This window comes from Synchiropus splendidus, chromosome 8 (genome assembly GCF_027744825.2).
Source record: "Synchiropus splendidus isolate RoL2022-P1 chromosome 8, RoL_Sspl_1.0, whole genome shotgun sequence".
NCBI classification, from domain to species: Eukaryota; Metazoa; Chordata; class Actinopteri; order Syngnathiformes; family Callionymidae; genus Synchiropus; species Synchiropus splendidus.
The window spans coordinates 12,561,965-12,584,914 of record NC_071341.1 but is presented as its reverse complement, the minus strand read 5'-3'; the positions used below and the strand labels follow the sequence as shown (position 1 = coordinate 12,584,914).

At 54.0% G+C, this 22,950-nt stretch overlaps 3 protein-coding genes across 6 annotated transcripts; 1 reads left to right on the top strand and 2 right to left on the bottom strand.

Annotated features, from left to right (window-relative positions):
- Positions 1 to 103: 103 nt before the first annotated feature.
- On the bottom strand, positions 104 to 14,615 carry pi4kaa (phosphatidylinositol 4-kinase, catalytic, alpha a). Of its 2 annotated transcripts, none has more exons than XM_053873924.1 (54): positions 14,394 to 14,615; positions 13,594 to 13,710; positions 13,421 to 13,514; positions 13,132 to 13,220; positions 13,002 to 13,074; positions 12,687 to 12,943; positions 12,521 to 12,584; positions 12,257 to 12,405; positions 12,134 to 12,199; positions 11,971 to 12,067; positions 11,721 to 11,912; positions 11,534 to 11,634; positions 11,333 to 11,462; positions 11,143 to 11,272; positions 10,807 to 10,902; positions 10,292 to 10,475; positions 10,124 to 10,224; positions 9,896 to 10,064; positions 9,634 to 9,684; positions 9,365 to 9,473; positions 9,165 to 9,301; positions 8,965 to 9,098; positions 8,792 to 8,874; positions 8,657 to 8,727; positions 8,472 to 8,596; positions 8,163 to 8,244; positions 6,936 to 7,019; positions 6,787 to 6,876; positions 6,608 to 6,727; positions 6,457 to 6,549; positions 6,238 to 6,394; positions 6,050 to 6,177; positions 5,823 to 5,981; positions 5,603 to 5,754; positions 5,424 to 5,531; positions 5,135 to 5,355; positions 4,328 to 4,480; positions 4,174 to 4,253; positions 3,912 to 4,111; positions 3,700 to 3,787; positions 3,468 to 3,635; positions 3,154 to 3,207; positions 2,964 to 3,084; positions 2,677 to 2,806; positions 2,537 to 2,607; positions 2,404 to 2,476; positions 2,152 to 2,332; positions 1,977 to 2,081; positions 1,788 to 1,913; positions 1,602 to 1,722; positions 1,375 to 1,534; positions 1,223 to 1,312; positions 1,073 to 1,156; positions 104 to 1,007 (listed from the first exon to the last, which is right to left on the bottom strand). In XM_053873924.1, exons 1-54 carry the CDS (start codon positions 14,490 to 14,492, stop codon positions 956 to 958), a joined length of 6,369 nt encoding a protein of 2,122 aa, XP_053729899.1. In that variant the 5' UTR covers positions 14,493 to 14,615; the 3' UTR covers positions 104 to 955. The 2 variants fall into 2 exon arrangements, with proteins under 2 accessions (XP_053729899.1, XP_053729900.1); XM_053873925.1 differs by having other exon boundaries at positions 5,228 to 5,355; positions 14,394 to 14,614.
- Positions 14,616 to 15,044: 429 nt separating this feature from the next.
- slc25a1b (slc25a1 solute carrier family 25 member 1b) lies at positions 15,045 to 19,586 on the bottom strand. Its single transcript, XM_053873955.1, has 9 exons — positions 19,291 to 19,586; positions 17,765 to 17,872; positions 17,248 to 17,347; positions 16,477 to 16,615; positions 16,324 to 16,408; positions 16,160 to 16,264; positions 15,985 to 16,100; positions 15,827 to 15,900; positions 15,045 to 15,755 (listed from the first exon to the last, which is right to left on the bottom strand). Exons 1-9 carry the CDS (start codon positions 19,493 to 19,495, stop codon positions 15,641 to 15,643), a joined length of 1,047 nt encoding a protein of 348 aa, XP_053729930.1. The 5' UTR covers positions 19,496 to 19,586; the 3' UTR covers positions 15,045 to 15,640.
- On the top strand, positions 16,204 to 22,947 carry zgc:56235 (Voltage-dependent anion-selective channel protein 2-like). 3 transcript variants are annotated; one of them, XM_053873958.1, is made up of 9 exons: positions 16,204 to 16,281; positions 20,395 to 20,480; positions 20,626 to 20,675; positions 21,245 to 21,397; positions 21,456 to 21,508; positions 21,583 to 21,804; positions 21,864 to 22,014; positions 22,077 to 22,134; positions 22,200 to 22,947. In XM_053873958.1, the coding sequence occupies exons 2-9, from the start codon at positions 20,414 to 20,416 to the stop codon at positions 22,289 to 22,291; spliced, it is 846 nt and encodes a 281-aa protein (XP_053729933.1). In that variant the 5' UTR covers positions 16,204 to 16,281; positions 20,395 to 20,413; the 3' UTR covers positions 22,292 to 22,947. The 3 variants fall into 3 exon arrangements, with proteins under 3 accessions (XP_053729933.1, XP_053729934.1, XP_053729932.1); XM_053873959.1 differs by lacking the exon at positions 16,204 to 16,281 and adding an exon at positions 16,306 to 16,684; XM_053873957.1 differs by lacking the exon at positions 16,204 to 16,281 and adding an exon at positions 19,858 to 20,001.
- The last annotated feature ends 3 nt before the right edge of the window (positions 22,948 to 22,950 follow it).

Here is a 22,950-nt window from a genome sequence, read left to right as displayed (position 1 = left end):
GTCCACTCAATCTTCGGGTTGAATCCTGGCTTTTGGGAAGCTTCAGCGGTCACGTGACTGGCAGTAGAAGGAACGCGATGAAGAAATGACAAGATTTCGCAAATGCGCGGACTCCAGTCTTTTATTTTGAAGCCCAGGAGGAAGTTTACACACAACTTTTTATTTTCTACAGATGACAAACACTGAAACACTGTTGAACAACACATAAACTGAATAATCATCTGGTATAAGCTCGCTTGTTAGGAACACGCGCACACACACATACTGTACACGTTTGTCTATCCTTGTGGCGACCTCTGATGGCCTCTTCTCTAAACCTAACCCTCCAAAACACATGGCTAACCTTAACCAGGACTCTGAAATGGTGTCCCCAGTAGGCAGCCTGTCCCAGATCTACTGGTCAATATTCAGAAACATGAACACACATACACACACACACAACCATTGCATATAGATTTGATCAGTTTCAGGAGGAACATGGCTTCTAAGTCTGAATATTGCATCTCTCTCGCTCATACTCACACCCACTCGCCAGAAGGGGGTGCTCCGGACTGGCTCTGGAGGACCAGAGAAGGAGGGATGAAGGAGTCTCGTCCACTGAAGGTGTTCGGGATGAATCCCAGAGTTTGGTCTCAGCAGCTGTGATGTCACCACTCTGACGTGAGGAGAAAGAACCAACCACAGAGTGAAAGACCAGTGTGGATGACATCACTCCCTGTGTCTCAGGCATCTGAGCAGGTTGTGGTTCTAAAGTGCATGGAACTACAGCAGGGGAACACCAAGTTCTGGTGTGGACTGGAACCCGACCGGTTCAAGGAGAGTGGGATTGTCGGTCCGCCCGGACACACTGAGGTTCTGTCCAGGTCCCCGGCAGTCTCTACTGAACAGCCCGCAAGAGTAATGAACCTCCTGAGACCATGATCAGGAGGTTCTTCTGACTCCTCTGGGTGGGACCTCAGTAGGGGATCTGGTTCTGGTAGTACTGCAGCATATCGTAGGTCTTACTCCTGCAAGGACAAATGGCAGTGAGCATCGAGGGCAGGAGGTCACAGGTGGGACGCTCGCCACTCACCTGCTGCTGAGGAAGCAGCTCTGGATGACCTTGATCATGAAGGCCGCAGCCTCCTTCTCACTCATCTGCGGATTGAAGCGCCCCCTGATGGAGGACGAAGCACAGGTCAGGTTAGTCAGCTCGGACTGGGAGGAGGGAGCAGGAACTCACTTGAGCAGCTTGATGGTTTGGCCTCTGAAGCAGGGCAGTCCGGTGTCCAGCATGAGCGTGACCAGTGACACCACCGCGTCCATGTAGGGCCTGGGCACAGAGAGGTCATGTGTTGAGGTGAGGGCGGGGCCCGGGTGTCTCGCTGCGCTCACCTGACGGCCAAGTAGCCGCGCACACACATCTCCATGAACCACTTGAAGGGCGTGGCCTCCATTTTGCCACCCATGATCATCACCATCTCGTCCGTCAGCTTGATGTCGGGCTCCCAGCCCAGGTTCCCCCCCGGAGAGCTGTCGAACATGAAACCAAAGTCTGCGGAGAAGAGCACCACGCATTACCAACCGCCCACCTCTCCCATCACCTCTCCCCCGGGACTCACCGATGTGGATCAGGTGACCTTTGCTGTCCAGCATGATGTTGCCGTTGTGGCGGTCCTTGATCTGCAGCAGGAAGAGCAGCAGGCTGTAGGCCGCCATGCTGCGGATGAAGTTGTAGCGGGCCTGTGGGGAGACGGAGTGAGCCAGTGAGCGAGTGTGGCCGGGATCTGACAGCTAGGCAGCGCCACCTTCTGGAAATCCAGCGTGGACTCGTCTCCGTACTGGTTCCTAAAGTAGTCGTACATGCCGAAGTCCGTCTGGCGCCCCAGCTGGTCCCGGGACTTGCAGTCCGGGATGCACTCAATGACCCCGCACTGACAGAAAGACCAGGGTCACGCTTACACTCAGTGATGTCACTGGTGATATCAGACACTCACCCCCGGCGCTGTGGCCACAACCCTGTATGGAAACACGAAGAGGTCCAGACCCACCAGCTGGAAGATGTTCTTGAAGAGGCCGATGATCTGCAGAGCCAGCATGTCCTGGGCCAGAACCAAAACCAGAGGAGTCAGTGCCTCAGAGCAGGTGGACGGTCATCGGCAAGCCCCCTACCTGTCGACAGTCATCGCCCACTTTAAAGATGGCCGCCTGCCAGCAGACCCTCCGAGACCCATCCGGGTTTTCCTCGCTGTCCTCCAGAGAGTCCGAGTCAGAGCGGAGCCCCTCCCTCTCCAGCTCGCTCACACCACAGCGCTTCACCTTGAACTTGGCCAGATACGGAGCTTTGGCCGCACTGAGAAACACAGAGAGTCAGAGAGTTAGAGAGTCAGAGACCAACACACTTCAGACACATCCCTCCACCACCTCTGCATGGGGGTCCCAGACTTGTAATCGATGTCCAGCACGATGGCCTCCGGGTTGCTGGGCAGGTAGCAGCCTGCAGACAGTGAGAAGGCAGATTGATTGGTGGTCAGAACCAGTGGAAGGGTCCACTCACCTGGCTGCACTTTGATATCAGACAGAGCCTTCAGACAGGCCCGCTTCCTCTCCTCTCCTTTTGGGACGGGCCTGAAACACAGAGAGGATCAGAAGAGGCCAAGAGTCGAACAGGTCCTCTGTGGGGCCAGTGGCACTCACTTGATAATGGCGGAGACATTGGTGATCTTGTTGAAGAAATCAAATTCCCGTTGGTAGAAGTCTTTGGCTGGGCCCGATAGGGAGCAGGTGATCTCCTCCACCATCTGCTCCAACAGCTCGCCGATGTCCGCTGCCGTCCAGAACCAGCAGCAGTACCAGGAACAGAGAAGAAAGACTCCGTTGGAGACACACTCGACAGGGACGTCAGGTCATCAATAATTCAATAGGAAGGAGGGGTTCTGGAACATCCTTAAGAGAATAACAGACACAGGTGTAACTGGACTCACGGTCTTTCTGGTGACCTTCTTCGTCCACAAAGATGTTGGTCTTCATGTTCCAGATGAACTGATGAGCCAGCAGCTGAGACTTCTGCGCCGCCCACAGGATGTACTCTCTGACGTAGCCCATCTGTGCGCGCACACACACACACACAGGTCACTTTCTCTCTCCCTCACACACACATGCACGTATACACACCTTGTCAAAGCGCAGTGCCTGCACGATTTGCGGGATGTAGAACAAGATGGCGTCCTGAGGAAGAAGACAAACCTCTGAAATGCCTTTTTCACAGCTGCCAAACAAAAGACACCCCATCTCTCAACAGCTGAGCTGTGGACGATGTCATCGTTAGCAGAGGACTCAATTCAGCAGACTTCCCTCACTCACTGCTGGTTCAACAGTGGCCTCACTGGGCCCCATGGCCACACCATGTGCACCTCAATATGTGGACTGAAGGGTGACCAGTGTGTCTTGAGACACTGGAACATAGACAGTAAGGTTGAGGCACCTACTGGAGGGAAGGAGCGCAGCACTTTGACCCCGTACTGGGCGGTGAGCGGATGAGGGGGGTACATGCTGCTGAAGTAGGACAGGCCGGTAGGCGGGTCTGCCGGAGCCCAGCACAGTATGTGACTGAGCTCGGGCGAGTCGGCGTCAATGGTGTGCCAGGTGACCAGGAACTGTGGAAAGGGTGTAGTCACATTAGGTCTGAGGGCCAGTCCTGGGTTGCCAGAGAGTTCACACCTTCACAGCCTCGGGCACATCGCTGACTGCTCCAGGGTCCAGGCGGACCAGCCGGGTCACCTCTGCAACAATGGCGTCATTCTTGAACCTGTGGGACCAAACCCAGAGTGAACACCAGAGTGGACCTGGACGTCTGGTTCTGACCATGAGTGAGAGAGTGAGCCAGACCCTTCTGTCAGACAGGTTGAGGGTGGCAGCAGGTAAGCTCTAACCTGGATGGCAGCTGCATGGCCAGGTAGGGTGCGATGCTCCAGGCCAGGTTGACGTTGTCCTTCCACTGCTTCTCGTTCAGGCTGATGTACTTGGACCTCCAGTTGGTGATGCTGGTCTCCACAGACTGATCGGTGGCGATGCTCAGCTCTTGCGTGCTCAGTGGGTTGTACCAGGTGGTCAGCCGCTCTATCTCGCTGGCCTGCAGGGGCAACACGTCACGTGACTGAGGCATGCTTGAGAAATGCTCTGAACAGAACTGACCAGCAGAGCGAGCAGCAGCGTCCGGCGCTTCATGTAGTATTTGTGCAGCTGAGTCCCTCGGTTGCTCTTCTTGGATGCACCTGCCGTTCAGAGTGCGAGAAGTCAGCGAGGGACAGCGAGGTGCAAGGTGCAGCGAGGAGAGTCACACAGCTACCTGACTTCTTGGAGGTGGTGGACATGCCGCTGGAGAGAGGGTAGGTGTTGATCCAGCCCTGACCGCTCTGCTGTGAGCGCAGGCTGGAATCGTTGCTGCGCAGGTCGGCGGCGTTCATCACCGACAGGCTGTTGAGGGACGGGTCTTGGTTGTCTGTGGACGAGACCCCAGTCAGTCCAGAGGAGAGTCACCCCATCACCCCATCACCCCACAGCACATGACGAGCGGCTCCGGGAGCACAAGCACCTGGTCTGGAGCCGCCAGCCTGCGGAACACAATTCTGACTCTGTCCAGCTGCCAGAGTCGACTGAGCTGACTGCTGTCATGTGCAGCTGGTACTGATCCAGAGTGGTGTGTGGAAGCAGCAAACACATGATCATGAGGATGAAAAGCTAGTCCTCTACGGCCAGTCACACCAGGCTGACAGATGAATGACCCCAACCCACTGTCCAGGCAACGTCTGACCCAGGACCAGCAGACCCAAGTCCCGATGAGATGATAATCTGACCCAGGATCATCATTGAACGGATGAGGATGAGTCGGTTCTGCGATGGAAACCTTTTGGTACCGAGTCACAGCAATGTAAATTTGGTTGACAGGAGAAATCAGATTACCTGAGTACTCTAAGTACCAAACGATCAATGGAGGAGGGTGACGAGTCATGCATGTTATCAGATGACAAATCTGTGCTCTCCTCACAAGCCGCAGGGTTTGGGCCGCCGGCAGCGTGAGCACAGGCGAGCATCAGATTTGTCAGGAGAAGCAGCATGCTCCTGCGGTGGTGGAGCAGAGCTCCACTAGGCTTACTCAAGATGGATATCGGAGAGGTGCTGGACACGATTAGCGATCCGAAAATCCCGGCAGAGAGCGAGCTCGGGGCCGGGGTGGAACCAAGCTCACCCGGGGGGACCAGCTGACTCGCCGCCAGGTACTTCTTATCAGACAGGATGCTGGCGTAGAAGCGGATCATGATGCTGATGTCTTCACGCAGATGCTTGTCTGTCTGTGTGGGGAACTTTGGGGGTGAGCTGGGGAGAGAGCGCTCTGTCAGGAGGTGACGTGCCAAGCCGTCCAGGGAGCTCTCACCAGCGTGTACCTGAAGTAATCAAAGGCTGTCGAGTAGATCTTCTCTCTCAGCACATTCCTCACTGTCGCATTGGTGACGACGTCGGAGTGCAGCAGAGCCAGACCCAGAGTCAGCAGCCTGGTGAGACACGCACATGTGAGCACACGCACAGCACGCACGCACGCACACGCACACACACACACACACACCTGAAGCGAGGTCCGATAGCAGCAACATGACGGTTCAGGCTGCTCTTAGCTCCGCCCACTGTCAGCGCCAGCGAGCGCTGAAGCAGGCTCAGGAAGATCTCCACTTGGTCTGCGCTGGAGTACTTGGCAATCTCAAACCTTTGGACCAGGAACTGCAGCAGACACAGGAGTGAGGTGGGTTCACTGGTACCGCTCGTGTTAGTGAGGCCATGCTGCAGACCTCAATCCAGATGTGGTGTGGGGTCACGTTAGGGGGACAGGGGACCGGCTGACTCTCCTCGGACGCTGCCAGAGGATCGGCTTCCACCTGGGCATCGGAGAACAAGCCCATCTTCAGCTCCACAGTCATCTGCCAGGCGCCGGCCATCTCCCTCATGAACTGAAGCAGACACAAGGTCATGGGAGGACGGGGGATGGAGGACTGGGACCACGAGGGCAGGAACTCACCGGAACCTCGATGCCTGTCCGAGCAGCCAGCAGCCACTCCCAGCAGGCGATTGCCGTCTCCATTCCGTGCTCCGTGAACATCTTCAGAGGAGACCAGCAGAGGTGGTGCAGCAGCTGAGGGTCGCAGTCTGTACACAGCACAGGTCAGACTCAGGAACCCGCTTGGACCAGAACCTTCTGAGTCAAACCTTTGGTGCTGATGAGCAGGGCGGCCAGCTTGAACATGGCCTCCGTGAAGGCCTCCGGCAGGGCCGAGTCCAGAGCTTCACCCATCTGCCTGACCATGAGCCGACCCAAATCTGACTGACCTCGGACCGCCTGGGCAAAGTGGATCATGCCGGACACCTGGATCGGGGACAGACAGCTGAAGGCACGAACGGCAGGCTGACCTACAGGTGAAGTTGTACCTCTCCGGCGTAGCGGTTTCGCAGATTCAGCGAGGCCATGAAGTTGGAGTAGTCCTTCTTTACGCATGCCGGCCTCTCTGTCAGCTGTGTGGACTGAACACACCCCGGTCAGCACCCGCTCTCACGACCCCTGACCTCTGCAGGGACTTACCCCCAGGGTGGTGCTCTGTCTGTTGTAGCCAGCAAAGTGCAGGATGCTCTCGGTGGCCATGGCCAGTCCAGTGTGCTGCGTCAGGCCCGACACCCAGTTCTGGTGCTTGTTCAGGTACTCCTGTGGTGGAGAGGCATGCTCAGTCCTAGTGTGCGCTTCAGGGGGGCGGAGCTACCGACCTGTAGATGGGACTTGGTCACTGACGGTGCCCACTTCATGGCCTCCTTCAGGATCTCCCCGCAGCGGGCAGCAAAGTCCTTGACAATGCTCTGCAAACAGGACTTGGTCAGTGGGGAGAAGTTCCGGTCCAGAGGACGGGGCACGGTACCTCACGGGCTTCATACGTGTCGGGGACGGTAATCCTGTACGGCGTGTCCGGGATGTCGTAGTATGGCTGGTCCTTGTGGATGTCCTGAGACAGAGACAGGAGGTGGTCACACTTACGCAGAGACAGTCTTTAATGCCACAGAGTCTCTGCCTCTGCTGCGTCATCAATGACAGCGGTCTACCAAGAGAATCCCTCCCAACAGAACTGGGGAGTAGCCACGCCCAGTCTCTTATTAGAATGCTATTGTTTTGATTGGTCCATGCTGACGTTTTAGAAAAGCATTTCTTCTTTTCAATGACCTAAACGTGCTGCATGCTTGTACATGTACGTTTAACGCACTCTGAACATTACCATAACATTACAAACACATTTCCAAACGTCTGTTGGAATACATCTACTCAGCTCAACAGATGTACAAGCAACATCTGACTTACGACCTGCTCGATTTACGTCCACCCGTACTTACGACCACAGCCAGCAGATGTTTTTTTTTTTTTTTTATTCAATGTCAAGCACTGCAGCACATAGCAGCCCAGCAACGCGTACGACAGTTACAGCAGCACAGTATCCCAGCATCTCACTCTCACACAGCGATCTACCACTACAGTAGTACCTATAACCCTCGTGTCAGCTTTTTTGAATGCCATTCAACTTATGTCCGATCTGACCTAGGAGAAGTTGGTCGTAACCGATCCCAGTCATAAGTCAGATATTACTTTAATTCACTTCTGTCAAGTGTCCTCTAGCGCCCCCCAGGGACGCCTCACACAGCTGATCTGCAGCATATTCACTCCTTAACAGACAAATGACACGTTCAGGGCTGGTTGGAAATGGGCTTAAGGAGAAATTAGTTGACTCAGGCGGAGTTTGGTTGGCTCATCGGGGTTTACAAAACTCCTCCTATGAGCTGACCTCTGATCATGTGACCAGATCCAGTTGGACTCAAGAAAACAGTCAGTAATCAGCTTTGATGCATCTGTGGTGTATAACGTGTTTGGTTCTCTGGCTAATCCTTCTTCGTGGTTCCCGTCTGTGTTGATGGCGCTCTGAAACTCTACTGCCACCTACTAACTGAGTACGTTGGACAGGGATATTTTTGACACCAATTATATTGTCAAATCACAACCACAGTGCCACAGTCTTAGTTGGACCTGACATGTTCAGGAACACGCAGACCACACCGACAAGCTTGGACACGTCAGTTCCAGAGCAGAACGTGACACTCACCGCACTGAGGGACAGAGACAGAGTCTGCAGGATGTCCAGCATCGTCTTCAGCACTCGCCCGCTCCACAGCAGATGAGGAAACCTGAGGGCATATCACATATGGAATTCTGAGTCTGCCATGACACCCAACGGCCTGGGGGTCAGGAGCAGCAGAGTACTGTTGGCCCAGAAAAGGCTGGACCTAACCTGGCGCCAATAAACACTAGACTGGGACCTTGAAACGCCTCCCCTAACCACCTCCACCCTCGAGTGATTCTAGAAGGACCAATTCAATACAAGTGTGGAGATGCCACTGATCAACAAACTCACGTCTCAGCGAGGCCCGAGAGGTACTTGTCAGCCACTCTACGGATCCTCTTGTGGATGTGGTTGAAGTTGACCAGCAGGAACTGGGCGTGGCGCTCCAGCTCCTCCTCGTGGGATTTGGTCTTGGCCTGGAAGGAAGCACATGTGCATCAGTGGCCGGAGCTCGCAACCTCAACAGAGCTGCAGACCTTCTCCGCCATCATCTGCAGGAAGATCTCAAAGACTTTGTCGCTGACAGCGATCACGCACTGCATCATTCCTGTGGACACACAAGGTCAGTCCGGAGCATCAAGACTTCTTCCACTCAGAACCCTTCTGCTCACCGGACTTATCCTTCTGGATCGCCCGATCCTCAAAGTAACGGAACATCACCTGAAACCGGTCAGAGTCCAGAGAACTCAGCATTCTGTGGGGCAGAGCAAGAGAGAGGAGGTCAGATAGGTGGAGAGGGAGCACAGAGTGGAGGTGAGGGAGGAGGAGAGAGGAGAGGGCAGACCTCATGTACTCGAGCCTGTAGACTGACAGCAGGTATGTGGACATGGCAAAGTCCAGCTTGTTGATCAGAGCGGCCACCTCAGGAGGTGGGTCCAGGAGATTGATGATGGTGCTGCGGAGGTCGTTCAGCTCCGCCTGAGGACCCACACATCAGGTCAGCATGCATGTGAGTGAGTGAGTGTGTGCCAGCTCAGCATGTACCGCAGTGACGGTGTCGTTCTTCAGGGCAGAGTTGTACTGCAGCTCGGAGCGCAGAGGTTCTCCACTGGGGAATGTCAGCAGTGGAGACTTGGTGGCGATTTCACAGACCCCCTCGTACCACTCTTCGGGCCACAGTCCTGAGGTCAGAGGTCAGATGAGTGTCTGCTGATGACAGCTGAGGAGAAGCGTCACTGCTGCACCTGATCCCTCCACAGCGAACCCCATGACCACCGAGTAGAGCCAGAAGTCCCGGAAGAGCTTCTGCAGACGTGGCTTGGCTTCTTTGATGGGCGGCAGCCTCTTGGTTAGCTGACAGGACGAGGAGGGACAGGACAGGACGTCAGGAAACTACACTCACATGCACATGTTCCTTGGATGCACAATACACCTCAACCACACGCCACACATCATCTGCTCTGGCTACAGAATGGCCAGAGTTCAGGTTCAGAGAGAGCAGACGTGGACTCACCACTGCTATGACAGGGATCAGGACTCCCAGGTTTCCAGCGCTGCTCGATGCCTAAACACAGAAGACCAGAATCAGACATGTCTCTCCTTCGTCCAGACCTGTTGATGGTGGTCAGGTCCTCCAGGTACAGGAGATACCTTCCTGCAGTCTGGACCTCCTGCAACCTACAGGAGCTACAGAAACCTCCTGAACCACTGAACAGAGGAGGTAGGTCACCTGACAGACTGGCTGCATCAGAGAGGAGTCACAGCAAGTCCAGTACCTTCAGAGCTGGGCCCTTGTCCGAGGCCCTCTCACTGGCCCGTTTGCCTTCCAGGCCCAGCTGTACAAAGAGCTCCAGCAGATTGACCAGCAGCTCGTCCACCATGTGTTCGGCCTGCAGGTTGGCGGCGATGTTCCCCAGAGCGTTGATGACGGCGAGGGAGCAGTGCCTGAGGGAAACAGGGTCAAGCGCAGTACTGCTGGGACCAGGCTGGTGTCAGGCACTCACCTGTAACCGTGGTCCTTGTAGTCCTTGGTGGAGTAGACCATGGAGCTGGCCTTCACACTGATCTGCTGGAACAGGTTCCACACCTCCTGGTATATGTATTGCTGCAGCAGAGGACAGACTGGTTAGGACCAACCTCGGCGTCACCGGGCTGATGCTGCTGGTGCTGACGTTGCCCGTGATGACCATGCAGCCCAGCTGGTCGATGATGAGGACGTCGAGCTGTGACGGCGGCTGGCAGAACTTCTGCTGCAAGATCTGCAGGATGGGCTCCATCACTCTGGGGGTGTCGCGCAGAGCCACCGCGATGTGACCCAGAGCCCGGATGGTATGGTCCGGGATCAGGTGAGCATCCCTGTAGGGACAGAGGGTTTGACTGTCAGCTGGCAAGAGAGAGTGAGAGAGTGAGAGGGTGAGAGGGTGAGAGAGAATGAGATAGAGAAAGCAACAGTCATCTGCAGTGTGAGTGCTTGTGAGTGTACCACGTTTAACCCCCCCTCGTTGTGGGATTCCACAAATCCAAACCTCAATTTGAGGATGAAGACTTCAAAAATAACTGGGTCATTACAATTGGGTTTCAGTTCAGATTCAGAGTCAGAGTCCTGGTCAAGGTTAGGTTTGGGAGGAGAGGTCCCCACAAGGGAAGAGAGTGCCAAACATGAGTGTGTGTGTGTGCGTTTTCTAACTTGTCATTCTCCTGATAGATGTAGAGACGGTTGGACAGGCTGGCGAGGAATGCTTCCACAATGACATTGTCCATGGTGAGTCCTGCTTTCAGACATCTGAGGACAAGAGGAGAAGTTTGAAACTGTGGGTACGTGTATCTGTGTGTGTGTTGGGGTCGGCACGTTTTGCCATACTTGTGAGCACCAAGTTTATTATCATTGGGTTTTAGTTTGGTTAAGGTTTAAGTCCTGATTAATGTTAACCATGTGGTTTGGATGGTTTAGGTTTTAATGAGAGGTCCTCACAAAAAGAGCAAAACAAATGTGCACGTGTGAGTGTGAGGACGCCTCGTCCACCTGCAGATGTTGTCGATGGAGATGTCCCGCAGCTGCTCGTACATGGACGGCTGGCTCTTCTTGCTGGCGTGCGTGCTGAGTGTGGACTGCGAGTGCTCATTGGTGACGTGGATCTTGATGTCGCTGCCACCTGCAGGAGAGCAAAGGGGTGTCAGCGCACATCAGGCAGCGGAAGAGCTTGGCCACTCACCTGCCGTGTACTGGCTATGGTACTTGTACAACTTCACCAGGACAGGAGATGGAACCACCAGGAAGTCCCGCAACGACATGGTGACGGAGTGAGCAACCACCGGGAAGCGCTCGCACAGACGGCCCAGACCCTGAGGACCACACCCACGTCAGAACGAAAGTTGGGCTACTAACAGGCAGTCAGTGAAGACAGTGGCACCACCTGCAGGCAGCAGATGAGCAGCGGCATGTGAGCGATGATCACTTTGCTGGACGTCTTGGACTGAAGCTTCTCAGACAGTTTGGTGCAGAGATTCTCCGCTCCTACAGGACGAAGGTTCGGTCAGCTCTCTGCTGTGTCTCAGACCCTGCCCTCTCCTGGATGGCAGAGCTGCGTGTGCCCGACTCACCCTGCTCCTCTGTCACGGCCCACACCATCAGGTCCACACAGGCAGCGTTGGCCTGGCAGCGCAGCTTAAGCGGGCTCAGCTCGCTCTGCAGGTACTCCACATCATGCAGGATCCGCTGCAACTCAGACTGGCTGCTGCTGAACTGCTCCAGGACAAAGTCATGCACCTCCCTCACGAAGTCTGTCTGGAGCGCTGACACAGAAGACCATGGTGAGCCGCTCAGCGGTCACAAGTCAGGAGAGGTTCTCACCCTTCAGGTTGTAGAGAGTGTCTCTCAGCATCTTGAAAGTGGCCACGTAGAGCGGGTCGCTGAAGGTCTTGTAGTGCAGGAGAAGCGCCGGGTCGGCCTGGACACAGAAAGTCAGTCACAGGGATGAACGATGGCAGCAGAGTACATCAGAGTCACGCTTCACCTCGACCTGCTCAGCCAGACAGTCGTCCAGAGACTTCAGGAAAGACTCGTCCACCATCTGCTCTACCTGAGAACAACATCGCCGTCATGCCCTCTGTCCCTGCGTATGTGTATGAGTCTGTACCATGTGCAGCAGCTGTCTCAGAGTATCTAGAGGGAGGCGACAGTCTCCAGAGCTGCAGCCAGTGAAGAGTGGAGAGATGGAGAAGCTGGAGCTGATGGTGGAGAAGTAGTAGTCGGGGTCCACAGAGCTGCCGTCTGGGAGATACGAGCCTGGAGAGGGGCCACACAGAGAGAGAGACACACATGGAGACACGCAGCCATACACAAACACGTTTCCAGTTAAAAACAGCTAACTGCTGCGGAGCAACTGAAACATGATGCTCACCCTCAAAGTAGTGGGGCGAGTGGTCAGCGGGGGAGATGGGGGTCAGAACTCTCTCTGGACTTGCCTGTGGACACAGCATCATGCAGCGTTAGGTCACGTCTCTTGTCCAAAAACAAGAATGACATCAAGGATCGATCGTGTCCAGCTCCGGGTACAAAGGAGTCACCTGTTGCGACACATTAGATGAGCCCTTGCGTCTCAGTGTGTCACCCTGGCACACCGTCAGCAGTGAGCTCGGCAGGATGGAACGGAACTCAGTGAAGGAGCGCCGGCGTGTCGCGTCCACATCATCAGCAGAGGGCAGCAGAGGGGCAACGGGCCGCGGGAACAGCTTAGTCAGCAGCGGTTCTTCTGTGTTGCTGTACCTCCCAAAGGCTCTGGCCACACCCAGTAGGGTGGGCACCATGTACCTGCATAAGTACTCTGTGGGAGATAGGAGTCGTCAGCTAGGACGAGGGGCCAAGACGAACAAAGACAATACCTTTGTCATGATCCTCTGGACTCTTGCAAATGTCCAGCAGAACTTGCATGACGTTCATGACAGCTTCCAGGATCTGGGGATAGGTGAAGGTCAGAGTTCAAAGGTCACGGGTTAGCGACGAGGACAGTACCTGGGACTGTAGTGCCTCATCTCTCTGGGCTACGTCAGACAAAAGCGTCACCAGGCAGAAGCTGAAGTTCTCTGCCACAGGAAGTGACTCTGCAGGACAGGAAGGCATGTCGTCAGCAGGCCTGTGACCTCTGACCCACAGGTGAGCCAACTACACATCTGCTGTCAGGTCACAGGCCTTATAGGTCCACAACTTAGACAACATACTTTATTTCCACCAGAAAATGGGACCCAGATCACCAAGTGTGGACCTAGATCCCCAGCTTCTCTGTGGGACTGGTCTTGGGTACCTCGTCCTTTCTTCTCTGAGCTCTCTTCGATCCACTGGACCCTGGGCAGCCCCTTCAGCAGCCCGAGCAGGTATGGGACGATGGACTCCTTATGCTAGAACACAGAACTGACCTGGTCACCAACCTGATGGGAACTAGACCACCCGCCATAGTAAAAACTCCAGAGACAGCACCTGCAGGTTGGACTCCACAAAGAAGATCCCCAGAGCAATGACAGCATCTCTCCTGCGCTCGTCCAGCTGGAAGACTCCTCTGAAGTCTGTTGGACACATGCACTGCAGCTTCTGCACCTGATCACGCACACACACACGTACATTGACATTACTCTCCAGTTCACTCTGGCAGGGGAACATCTCATTCAGACGCTTGCACCATGGGGGTACAGTCCAGCGATTCAGATACACAACCTTCACTTATTCCTGCAACAGGTCTCCAGGTGAGGAGTGAGTGGGGGGAGATGCCCCTCACATGACACACTTTCTGATGAACATTATATTACGGTCATCAGTTAACCTCAGTGGGAAGAAACAGAAGTGCTCAGGGGCAACGAGGCATCCTTTCTAAATTTCATTCACTGGAATCGATCCAGCACTGACCTGGCACTCACCAAAGACAGGTTCGACTTTCATACATCAATCAACTTTCAACTTTCGATCACAGCTATGAGAGAGAGAAGGTCGACAGCGAAAAGAAGATGTTGGTGCCTCCCTGAAGTGTTCATCCACACACGAACACGGGAGTGAGGAGAGGAAGATGAGAGTGGAGGATGAGAGCTAAGGACGCCATATAACTCGGCTGCTAAGAGCAGCTGAAGTTCGTAGCCAATGTCACCTGAGATTAAAGTGTGATGGAGGTGGACTCTGGGAGGACGGCTATGCCGACAGAACTAAATCCTCAAATTCAATCACAGAGGGAAGTTCAGACGAGTTCTGACAGATTAGCAAGCTAGCTTGGTTAGCAGACGCCATGTTACCTTCTCCGTTGGAACCTGCTCGTGGGCCGCCAGAGACCGGGCCAGCGACAGGACGGTGCCGAAGTAGAACCCCCGACCCGCTTCTCGAGTCAGAGACATGGTGAGATGTTGGCGTCCGAACACACGAACTACACAAACATCTCCCCGGTGTCAACACGGCAACGCCGACTACGGCGAGTCGGAGGTCCAAAATGTGCAGGCGCAAGGTCACGGCGGAGCGGAACCAGAACCGTCCCACGACTGCCAGCGCTGATCCGAATTCACAACATCATAACAACCTGGAATCACAGCAGGCATTTCACTTTCTACAAACGTGGAAACGTTTGAGGAGTGATTGCTAACGTCTTGTGCGTTTTCTATTCAACACAAAATAATTCAGGAGTAGGTTTTTTTTCAGTCGACATTGTCTTCAGCCATGTGAAAGATTTCATCCTCCTTGCTGCTAAGGTGACAGACAGAGATGAGGGAGGAGCCTCCAAGGACCATGCAGTTTGCTGATGGCATGGTGATGTGACGTGTGTGGTGTTAAGCCAGGACAGATATTGACGGATATGAAGGTGTTGGACCTACAACGCTGGAGATGAAGGTGACGAGAGGATGATGAAGATGGAGGAGAAGGAAGGTGACCGACAGGTGAGGCACCAAAACAAGTTCAGCTCTGCTGTTTATTGAAGAGCAGTCACAGGAAGTGACCTCACAGTTGGCAGTTAAGTCGTCAGTAAAATAGCACAGAGCAGCAGGGAATGAGCTGAAGGCACGCGTCACTGGGCAGTGGTCACATGGACCACCACAAGGCAGTCAGAATATATTAAAAGACACGATCTGGTGCAGTCATCACCAAATGGAATGTTTCTGAGGTTTCTCGAGATGGCCACTCATCTCGTCGATTCTGAAGAATCAGGTCACTTCAGAGTGGAACAATCTGACTACATTTGCAAAATAAAAACTCATGGCTTAGATTTTTATAGCGTGTGGCAGATCCAGGGCTTAAAAAGAACCCATATAATAAAATGGCACATAAAATAAAAAGGGTTTTTAGGTAGAACTTCTGCATGTGCTCTGCTAGAGACAGGCAGCATTGGTTTGAGCAGAACTATCTTCCCTGAGCATCAAATGGACCTGCTGGGACAACTTCTGCTGCCATCAGAGATATTGGGTCACAGATACATAACAGAACATCGGGTCCAGTGTGTGTAGCTGTCAGAGCGTGAGAACGTGAAGAACCAGGCCAGCACGTCCGGTCCACTTCAGTCCGTCTTCCAGACAATGTTGAGAAGCTTCACCACTTCCTCGTAAATGATGAAGACGATGGCCACGTCCATGCAGACCCGACCCAGCCGGGGAACCGTCCCTTTGTAGAACCTGGGTGAGGCAGACAGGTGAGTGTGTGTAACTGTGAGAGAATCTATGTGTGTTTGTGTGTGTGTCCTCACGCCAGGGGCCCCTCATGCTTCAGGATCTGGACTCCACAGTCGAAGGTGCTCTTGTACTTGTGAGCTTCCAGTCCCTGCAGATCAACGCACATTAAGTCCAACAGGCCCAGTTCTGCCCCTACAGGTGACTATTATGGGATGCTGACATCAGCACTGACCTGCATCCTGGTTTTGATGACATCCAGTGGCGTGTTACCGAACACACTGGCAGCACCGGCCACAGCGCCAAACATTCCAGTGATCAGAGGGTTGATGGTTCTGTTCGGGTTGTCGCCTGCAACAAGCACTAGTTAGCCTCCGAGTCACATGACCAATGACATCACACCCTCTTACCTTTGTACCAGTTCCTCAGTGACGTCATCACATAGAACCTGATGGCTTGATTGGAACCTTGCTTCAAGACCGTGGCTGTGAGACCCTGGTACGTCCCCCTCAGACCTGAGATGCAGATGAAGGTGAGACCCCAGCGCCCCCTCATGCACCACTCCCTTCCTCACCCTCGGTCCTGACGATCTCTCGGACACCATGGAAGAAGCCTCTGTACTTGGGACTGGAGGACGTCTGGTCGTGGATGAACTTGACCTGAGGGAGACAGAGGCTCAGTGGGGAGTGACGGCACCGGAACCCACCCCAGGTCCTGGGCTCAGCACCTTCACCGTCTCCATGGGACAGACCACCACCACTGCCTCGGCCACTCCGGCCCCCAGGCCACACATGAAGCCGCGCTTGCTGTCCAGCTTCCCACTCTCGTCCCTCATCTTGTTACTCAGGAACTCGAAGACCCCGAACCTGTGGAGACGGACCGGGTCAGTGTCTGAGTTGCTCCACATGTATGTGGGGGCATGTTTTGCCATACTTGTGAGTACTAAGTCTTGACATGCCACCTTCCTGTGAGGAAATTTTGCTTTGTGAGGACATGTTGGCCTGTCTTCACAAGGTTTAAAGTAGTGTATTATAATTGGGTTTCAGTTTGGTTCAGAGTCCTGGTTAAGGTTAGCCATGTTTTTTGGATGGTTAGGTTCAGTGAGCGAGGCTGGGGAAAGCAATATTACAAAAATAATGAAACACGAATGTGTGTGTGTGTTCCGTACTTCTGTTTTTGTGGGAACCTGTACGTGTTTTTAATCAACAGAGTGAGAACATTTTTGCAGGTCCTCACTTTGTTAAGTCTCATTCTGAGGGTAAAAACTACAGAATAGCTAGGTTATTATAATTGGGTTTTAGTTTGGTTAAGCATAAAGGTTAAGTTCAGCCATTTGTTTTAGGTGGTTAGGTTTAGGGGGAGAGGCTGGGGAAAGAATTATGTCAATAACAAACAATTTCTCCATGGGGACTGCAATACAAATGTGTGTGTGTGTGTGTGTGTGTGTGTGTGTGTGTGTGTGTGTGTGTGTGTGTGTGTGTGTGTGTGTGTGTCTCACCTGACTGCAGCTTTAGGGATGGAGCCATACACCAGTGAGCTCAGCCCTCTGTAGAGTCCTCTGACCCCGTGACTGTTGACCGTCTGTTTCACACAGTCCGCTGTGGACACATTCACATGTCATGTTTTTTAGGTTTTGTGGGGACATTTCATTGACTTTCATGCTTTCCCCAGCCTCTCCCCCTAAACCTAAACATCCAAAACCTTAACCAGGACTCTGAACCAAAGTGAAACACAATTTTGACCCAGTTATTTTGCAGTTTTGATTCTCAAATTGAGGATTGAGGGGGGTGCTCGCCCCACAAGGAGGGGTTTTCCCCGAAATTGGACCTCACTAGGGTAGATAAGCTTAAACACACACACGAAAAACCCAGCCAGAAGTCTGGGATGAAATCAGAGCTCACTGTGACTCGGCTACTGATCAGGTCAACTAATTAATTTATCAATCAGGAGCGTGTGAACAAATAGCAGAATGTTCAGTGACACAAAAAGCGGACCACATTTAGGTTGGAACCCACCAATGCCACGGTACTTGGGAGGATTGGCCTTCTCATCCAGCTGCAGCTGCGTCTTCACATACTCAGTGGGAAAGGTGATGCAGATCTCGATGCCGCCGGCGATTCCTCCTGAAACCCCAGACACGCAGATGTGAGATGGAGACATGGACCACCTTAAACCTTGTGGACATATGCCGGCCTGATCACGTCAGCTGACCTGAGGCCACGCCCCTGGTGTGATCACCCCACCCCCTCAGAAGAGCCCACACAGCAGCAAAGAACAGTTTTGAAACCATGCTGTTCAGATATATCTGGGATGAAGGAGTGAGACTTATGAGGGTGAGCTGAGAGGGATGAGGATCAGCACCTGCAAATCTGACCACACACACCAATGTTTACGGTGCTCTGCACACGTGCAGAAGACAAACAACCAGAACTTCACGTCAGGAGCATTCACCCACTTCCTGTTCACATGTGACCCACTCACGTGGTCCAGTTGACGTTTTGAAAGGCAACAATTCAAGGTGCGCGCGTCAGTACTGATGGAACCATCACAAACTGATGTGACTGTGTGGGACTTAACCGCTCTGAGTGGTCTTGTGACCTTCTTGTAGAAGGTCTTGTAGACTTCTACAAGACCTTCTACAAGAAGGTCTTGGTTGTCAAGTCATCACAATAATGGAGTGTACACACAGCGCACAGACTATTATGGGATGTTGCTGTCAGGGAGCTGGGTCTGAGCACCAATTTCAGGGGCCTCAGGGCAAAATGCTGAGTCATGCTTGCAGAGGCCTGAACACCTCGTCAGGTTTGTTTTCTTCTTTGACAGAGGAGCGTTAGTCCTGCAGCTGTGTGAGGTGGTCCAACGGGTCTGGCCTACAGGAGGCTCACAGTACTGTTCTGATGTTCTGAGTCAGGACTCTTGATCCTCCAGATTTGACTCATGCTTGTGAATCTAAAACAAGGCTGAGGGAGAGAAACTTTGATGCAGTTATCAGAGCTGATGAACGACCCCTGGCCAGTCAATCATTGAAGGACTCCAGTCAGACTGAAACACAGAACCTGATTCCACTACACACGTGCCGAGGCAGTGAGGTAGGTTCCTGACCCAACTCAGGTCGGGCAGCGAGAGTGCAGCCCGGGACATCGGCGGTGTAACCATGACAACACGCCATTAGGTCAAATCAACTTTAACATTCAACCATCCAAGTCTACAATGTATATTGTTTACTCAGTGCAGCCATTAGGACTGTGAATCCGACCTGCCAGGGTCCAGAACCCTCCACTGAAAGAACCACTCAGTGCACAAGCAGACATGGTTCTGGGTTAGAATACCGGTCGGGTGCCGCCTGAAGTCCACAGGAAACTTCAGAACCGAGTGACAGTACAGTAGATCGGACAGGTTCTGGTTGCTCAGGTGAGTGGTCCGCTGAGCCACGAGATGAAACCGAATCAATGAACCAGGAGCGACGCGTGACGTCACTGCGCAGCGAACAAGTTGCAGTCCGGGAGCTGGAAGAAAGTCGAGCGAAGGTTGATTCCGGTACCTGCCAGGATGGCCTTGCCGGGATGGGTCAGCTTGGCTTTGCCTCCTGGGCCGGCGGCAGCGGCGGCCAGGCACCGTGGTCTGTGAAAGGGGCTGACGAAGCGGGTTTGTCCAGTCATGACTACGGTTCTGCTGCTCCCTCGCACACTCTGCTCAGCTCCAGCAGGCGGCCGAGTCCGACCGCTGGACTTCGCACCGTCCCGCATTTGATAAAGTTTGGACTTTCACTCCGCGGGGCAAGGGTCCCGCCTCCTGGACTGGTTTAAGGTGGAGTCCCTCTGTGTTTCCGGGCCCCTTCAGATAAGGCAGGAAAACAAACACACTGGCGGCAGAGACAGTTGGGAGAAGGTACAGGGTTTGGACAGACACGTGACCAGCAGTACCATCGCCTACATCGCAGAAGGACCGAGCCCTCTCTGTGGGACCGGGATCGGTACCAGGTCACGGGATGAGTGCGGAGGGTTTCATCAAAGAAAAGTTGATGGAACGGTGGGATTGTTTTCTTGTTTCACTCTCGGTCGCCTCATCCTCCGGCAGCGGATGTGGCGGGCATCCATCTTGTCTCCATACTGACTCTTTGGTCGACTGCTGTCCCGTTAGCTGGCGGCGAATGCGCATGCGCGGCCTGTCTCCTTCATTGTCCCCGAAGCAGCGAGCTCTCCGACCTGCACAGCCCGTCCGGTACCGGGATCTCCAGTCTGACACCCGCTCGGTATTTATGTGCTCCCACTGTCTCTTGTGTTCCCCGGCATGGCTCGGTTGCGCTGAAGGAGAGATTGCGCGTGGTTTAGCCGAGAGTTAGCGAGCTAGCGGTTCCGTTATGTAACCCGTCCCAGCCTTTTAATGCACTTTAATCCTGCCTTCATTCTGGAGCAGCGTGTCCGGGTCCAGCTGCACCGCGTCAGGTCTGGGGGAGCCCCCCCCCCACACTAGAGGCTTGGGTCCTTTGTCCTGCAGGGCCGGTACAGCGTTGCTGGTACCGGAGGTGATGCTGAGTCCTCACCTGGGTATCGTCAGTTAGACTGAAGCTACCAGTGGGACCAGAGTTCTGGACCCCATCTACTGCTCCTCTGTCAATTCATGGTAACGTCATGTGTCTCCTCAGGTGAAGGGTCTCCAGCACGATGGCCGTCCCTCCGTCCTACTCCGACCTCGGCAAGGCTGCCAAAGATATCTTCAGCAAAGGCTACGGTGAGACCCCAGCCCCGACCTGAAGCGACCCGGTGGCCCGCACGCACAAACTGACTCGTTAAACACACTGGAAACACTGTGACCATTGTGACCATGAGGTGGTGTGTGTGTCTGTGTGTGTGCGTGTGTGTGTGCGTGCGTGCAGGTTTCGGGGTGGTGAAGCTGGACCTGAAGACCAAGTCCCAGAGCGGAGTGGTGAGTGTCCCTGCTCGTGTCACGACCCTACAAACTAACTGACAGACTCGCTCACTGTCCACGATTGCGTGTTGCCCACTGCTAACTTGCCTCTCTCTCCTCGCTGCCACTCGCTCGCTCTTGCTCTGGTAGATGGTAAGAGTTGAGTCTGCCGCCATCTTGTTTTCCATCCTCATCGCCACCAGATGTTTCTGAGCCCTCCATGTGCCCGGACTTTCTTTTGTTGAAGCATGTGTCCGTTTGTCTGTCCGACACTCTTGCATGCGTCGGTCCCTCGGCCACATATGCGTCCATTGCTCACCCACCCATGCATCCGTCACTCACACACCCATGCGTCAGTCTCTCACCCACCCATGTGTCTGTCACTCACCCACCCATGCGTCGGTCACTCAGCCACATATGCGTCCATCGCTCACCCACCCATGCGTCCGTCGCTCACCCACCCATGCGGCCGTCGCTCACCCACCCATGCGTCCGTCGATCACCCACCCATGCGTCCGTCGCTCAGCCACATATGCGCCCGTCACTGGTGCCAGATTGAAAGTTGAACCGTGGTTCTGTGTTGTCAGGAGTTCAACACGTCGGGTTCAAGCAACACTGACACAGGCAAGGCCTCAGGCAGTCTGGAGACCAAGTACAAGATGAAGGAGTTGGGACTGACCTACAACCAGAAGTGGAACACCGACAACACGCTGGGGACCGAGATCACAGTGGAGGACCAGGTGAGTGAGCCCAGCCTTGACTGTTGAAGGATGGATGCTGACCGACCTATCTCCTCAGCTGGCTCAGGGCTTGAAGGTTGGCCTGGACACGTCCTTCGTCCCAAACACTGGGTGAGTTCTTGGGATGGTTAGCTGGTGGCGTGTCGTGTCGTGGCAAGCTATAATGTACCGTGAGATCTGTTCAGGAAGAAGAGTGGGAAGCTGAAGACCGGCTACAAGCGCGACTACGTGAACGTGGGCTGCGACGTGGACTTTGAGGGTCCCATCGTCCATGCGGCCGGTGTGCTTGGCTACGAGGGATGGCTGGCGGGGTACCAGATGGCGTTTGACATGGCCAAGTCCAAACTGACTCAGAATAACTTTGCCCTGGGTTACCGGGCTGGAGACTTCCAGCTGCACACTAACGTGTAAGTACGGCAGCGAGTGGCAGGAGAAGGAGCGTCTCTGACTCGTCCCTTCACTGCAGGAATGATGGCACTGAGTTCGGTGGTTCCATCTACCAGAAGGTGAACGAGGAGCTGGAGACGGCGGTGACCTTGGCATGGACTGCTGGCAGCAATAACACTCGCTTTGGTATCGCCGCCAAGTACATGCTGGACAAAGACTCGTCTCTGTCGGTGAGTACACTGCCCCCTCCACTCTGTCGCCACCGCAGCCCCTGACTCGCTTCTGTTCACAGGCCAAGGTGAACAACGCCAGTCTGATTGGAGTGGGCTACACTCAGAGTCTGCGATCAGGTGAGCTGCTCATGATCCGCGGCTGACCTTCGACCTCCACTGACGGTCTGGCTCTGTGTTTGCAGGCGTGAAGGTCACATTCTCCGCGCTCATCGATGGAAAGAACTTTAACGCAGGTGGCCACAAAGTTGGCATGGGCTTCGAGCTGGAGGCGTGAACGACTGGCACTGCAGTTAGAAGAGTGACGACGAGCCGACTCACCACTCCGCCCTGACCCCCTCATGTAGCCCCCCCACTTCACTCCCTCCGACTCCGTGGAAGTCGAGTTGCTGACGGTGGCGAGAGCTGGTGCAGTTCAGCGATATTTAAAGGGACACTATTTATTTCCTTGTAGGTTTGAATGATATAGATGTCATATGTATACGTGGTCGCCTGCGTCGGAACCACGGTACAAGTCAGATGTAGAAGTAGAAACTTGTTTGCTTGGTGTTTGTTCTTGTTTCCCTCAGTGTTTTGATACGAAGCTGAAAATCATGGCTGTTACTGATCAGGTTTGTTTGGATGACGGTGAAATGACGAAGCTGCCGAACATGCTACTTAAGCCGCCAGCAAGATCAAGCAGCCAGTGTCGCGTCAGTCGGCCCAGACGCTCTTGCTGTGTGGAGACGGAGGAGCAGAACCATCGAGCTTGACTGGAGCAGTTAAGGTGGAATGTAGCCACTGAACCTGCTCCGATTGCTCATCACTTCCTCTTTCCAGGTTGTTGCTTACGAGCCGACAGGATGTATTTATTTTGCTCATTGTTTCATCGTAGATGTCAAACCTGTTTTTGTTCCAACGTCAACCGAGGAGACAATAAAAGAATGAAAAGTGTTG

Coding starts and splice junctions, on each gene's coding strand:
- pi4kaa (XM_053873924.1), bottom strand. CDS start 14,492: ATGTCTCTGACTCGAGAAGCGGGTCGGGGGTTCTACTTCGGCACCGTC. Junction 12,068..12,133: donor GTCTGGCTGAGCAGGTCGAG/GTGAAGCGTGAC, acceptor TTCTGTGTCCAG/GCCGACCCGGCGCTTCTCCT. Junction 1,157..1,222: donor CAAACCATCAAGCTGCTCAA/GTGAGTTCCTGC, acceptor GTCCTCCATCAG/GGGGCGCTTCAATCCGCAGA.
- slc25a1b (XM_053873955.1), bottom strand. CDS start 19,495: ATGCGGGACGGTGCGAAGTCCAGCGGTCGGACTCGGCCGCCTGCTGGA. Junction 17,873..19,290: donor CGGCAAGGCCATCCTGGCAG/GTACCGGAATCA, acceptor CTGGGGTTTCAG/GAGGAATCGCCGGCGGCATC. Junction 16,409..16,476: donor GTCCCATGGAGACGGTGAAG/GTGCTGAGCCCA, acceptor TGTCTCCCTCAG/GTCAAGTTCATCCACGACCA.
- zgc:56235 (XM_053873958.1), top strand. CDS start 20,414: ATGGCCGTCCCTCCGTCCTACTCCGACCTCGGCAAGGCTGCCAAAGAT. Junction 20,481..20,625: donor TATCTTCAGCAAAGGCTACG/GTGAGACCCCAG, acceptor GCGTGCGTGCAG/GTTTCGGGGTGGTGAAGCTG. Junction 21,398..21,455: donor AGATCACAGTGGAGGACCAG/GTGAGTGAGCCC, acceptor CTATCTCCTCAG/CTGGCTCAGGGCTTGAAGGT.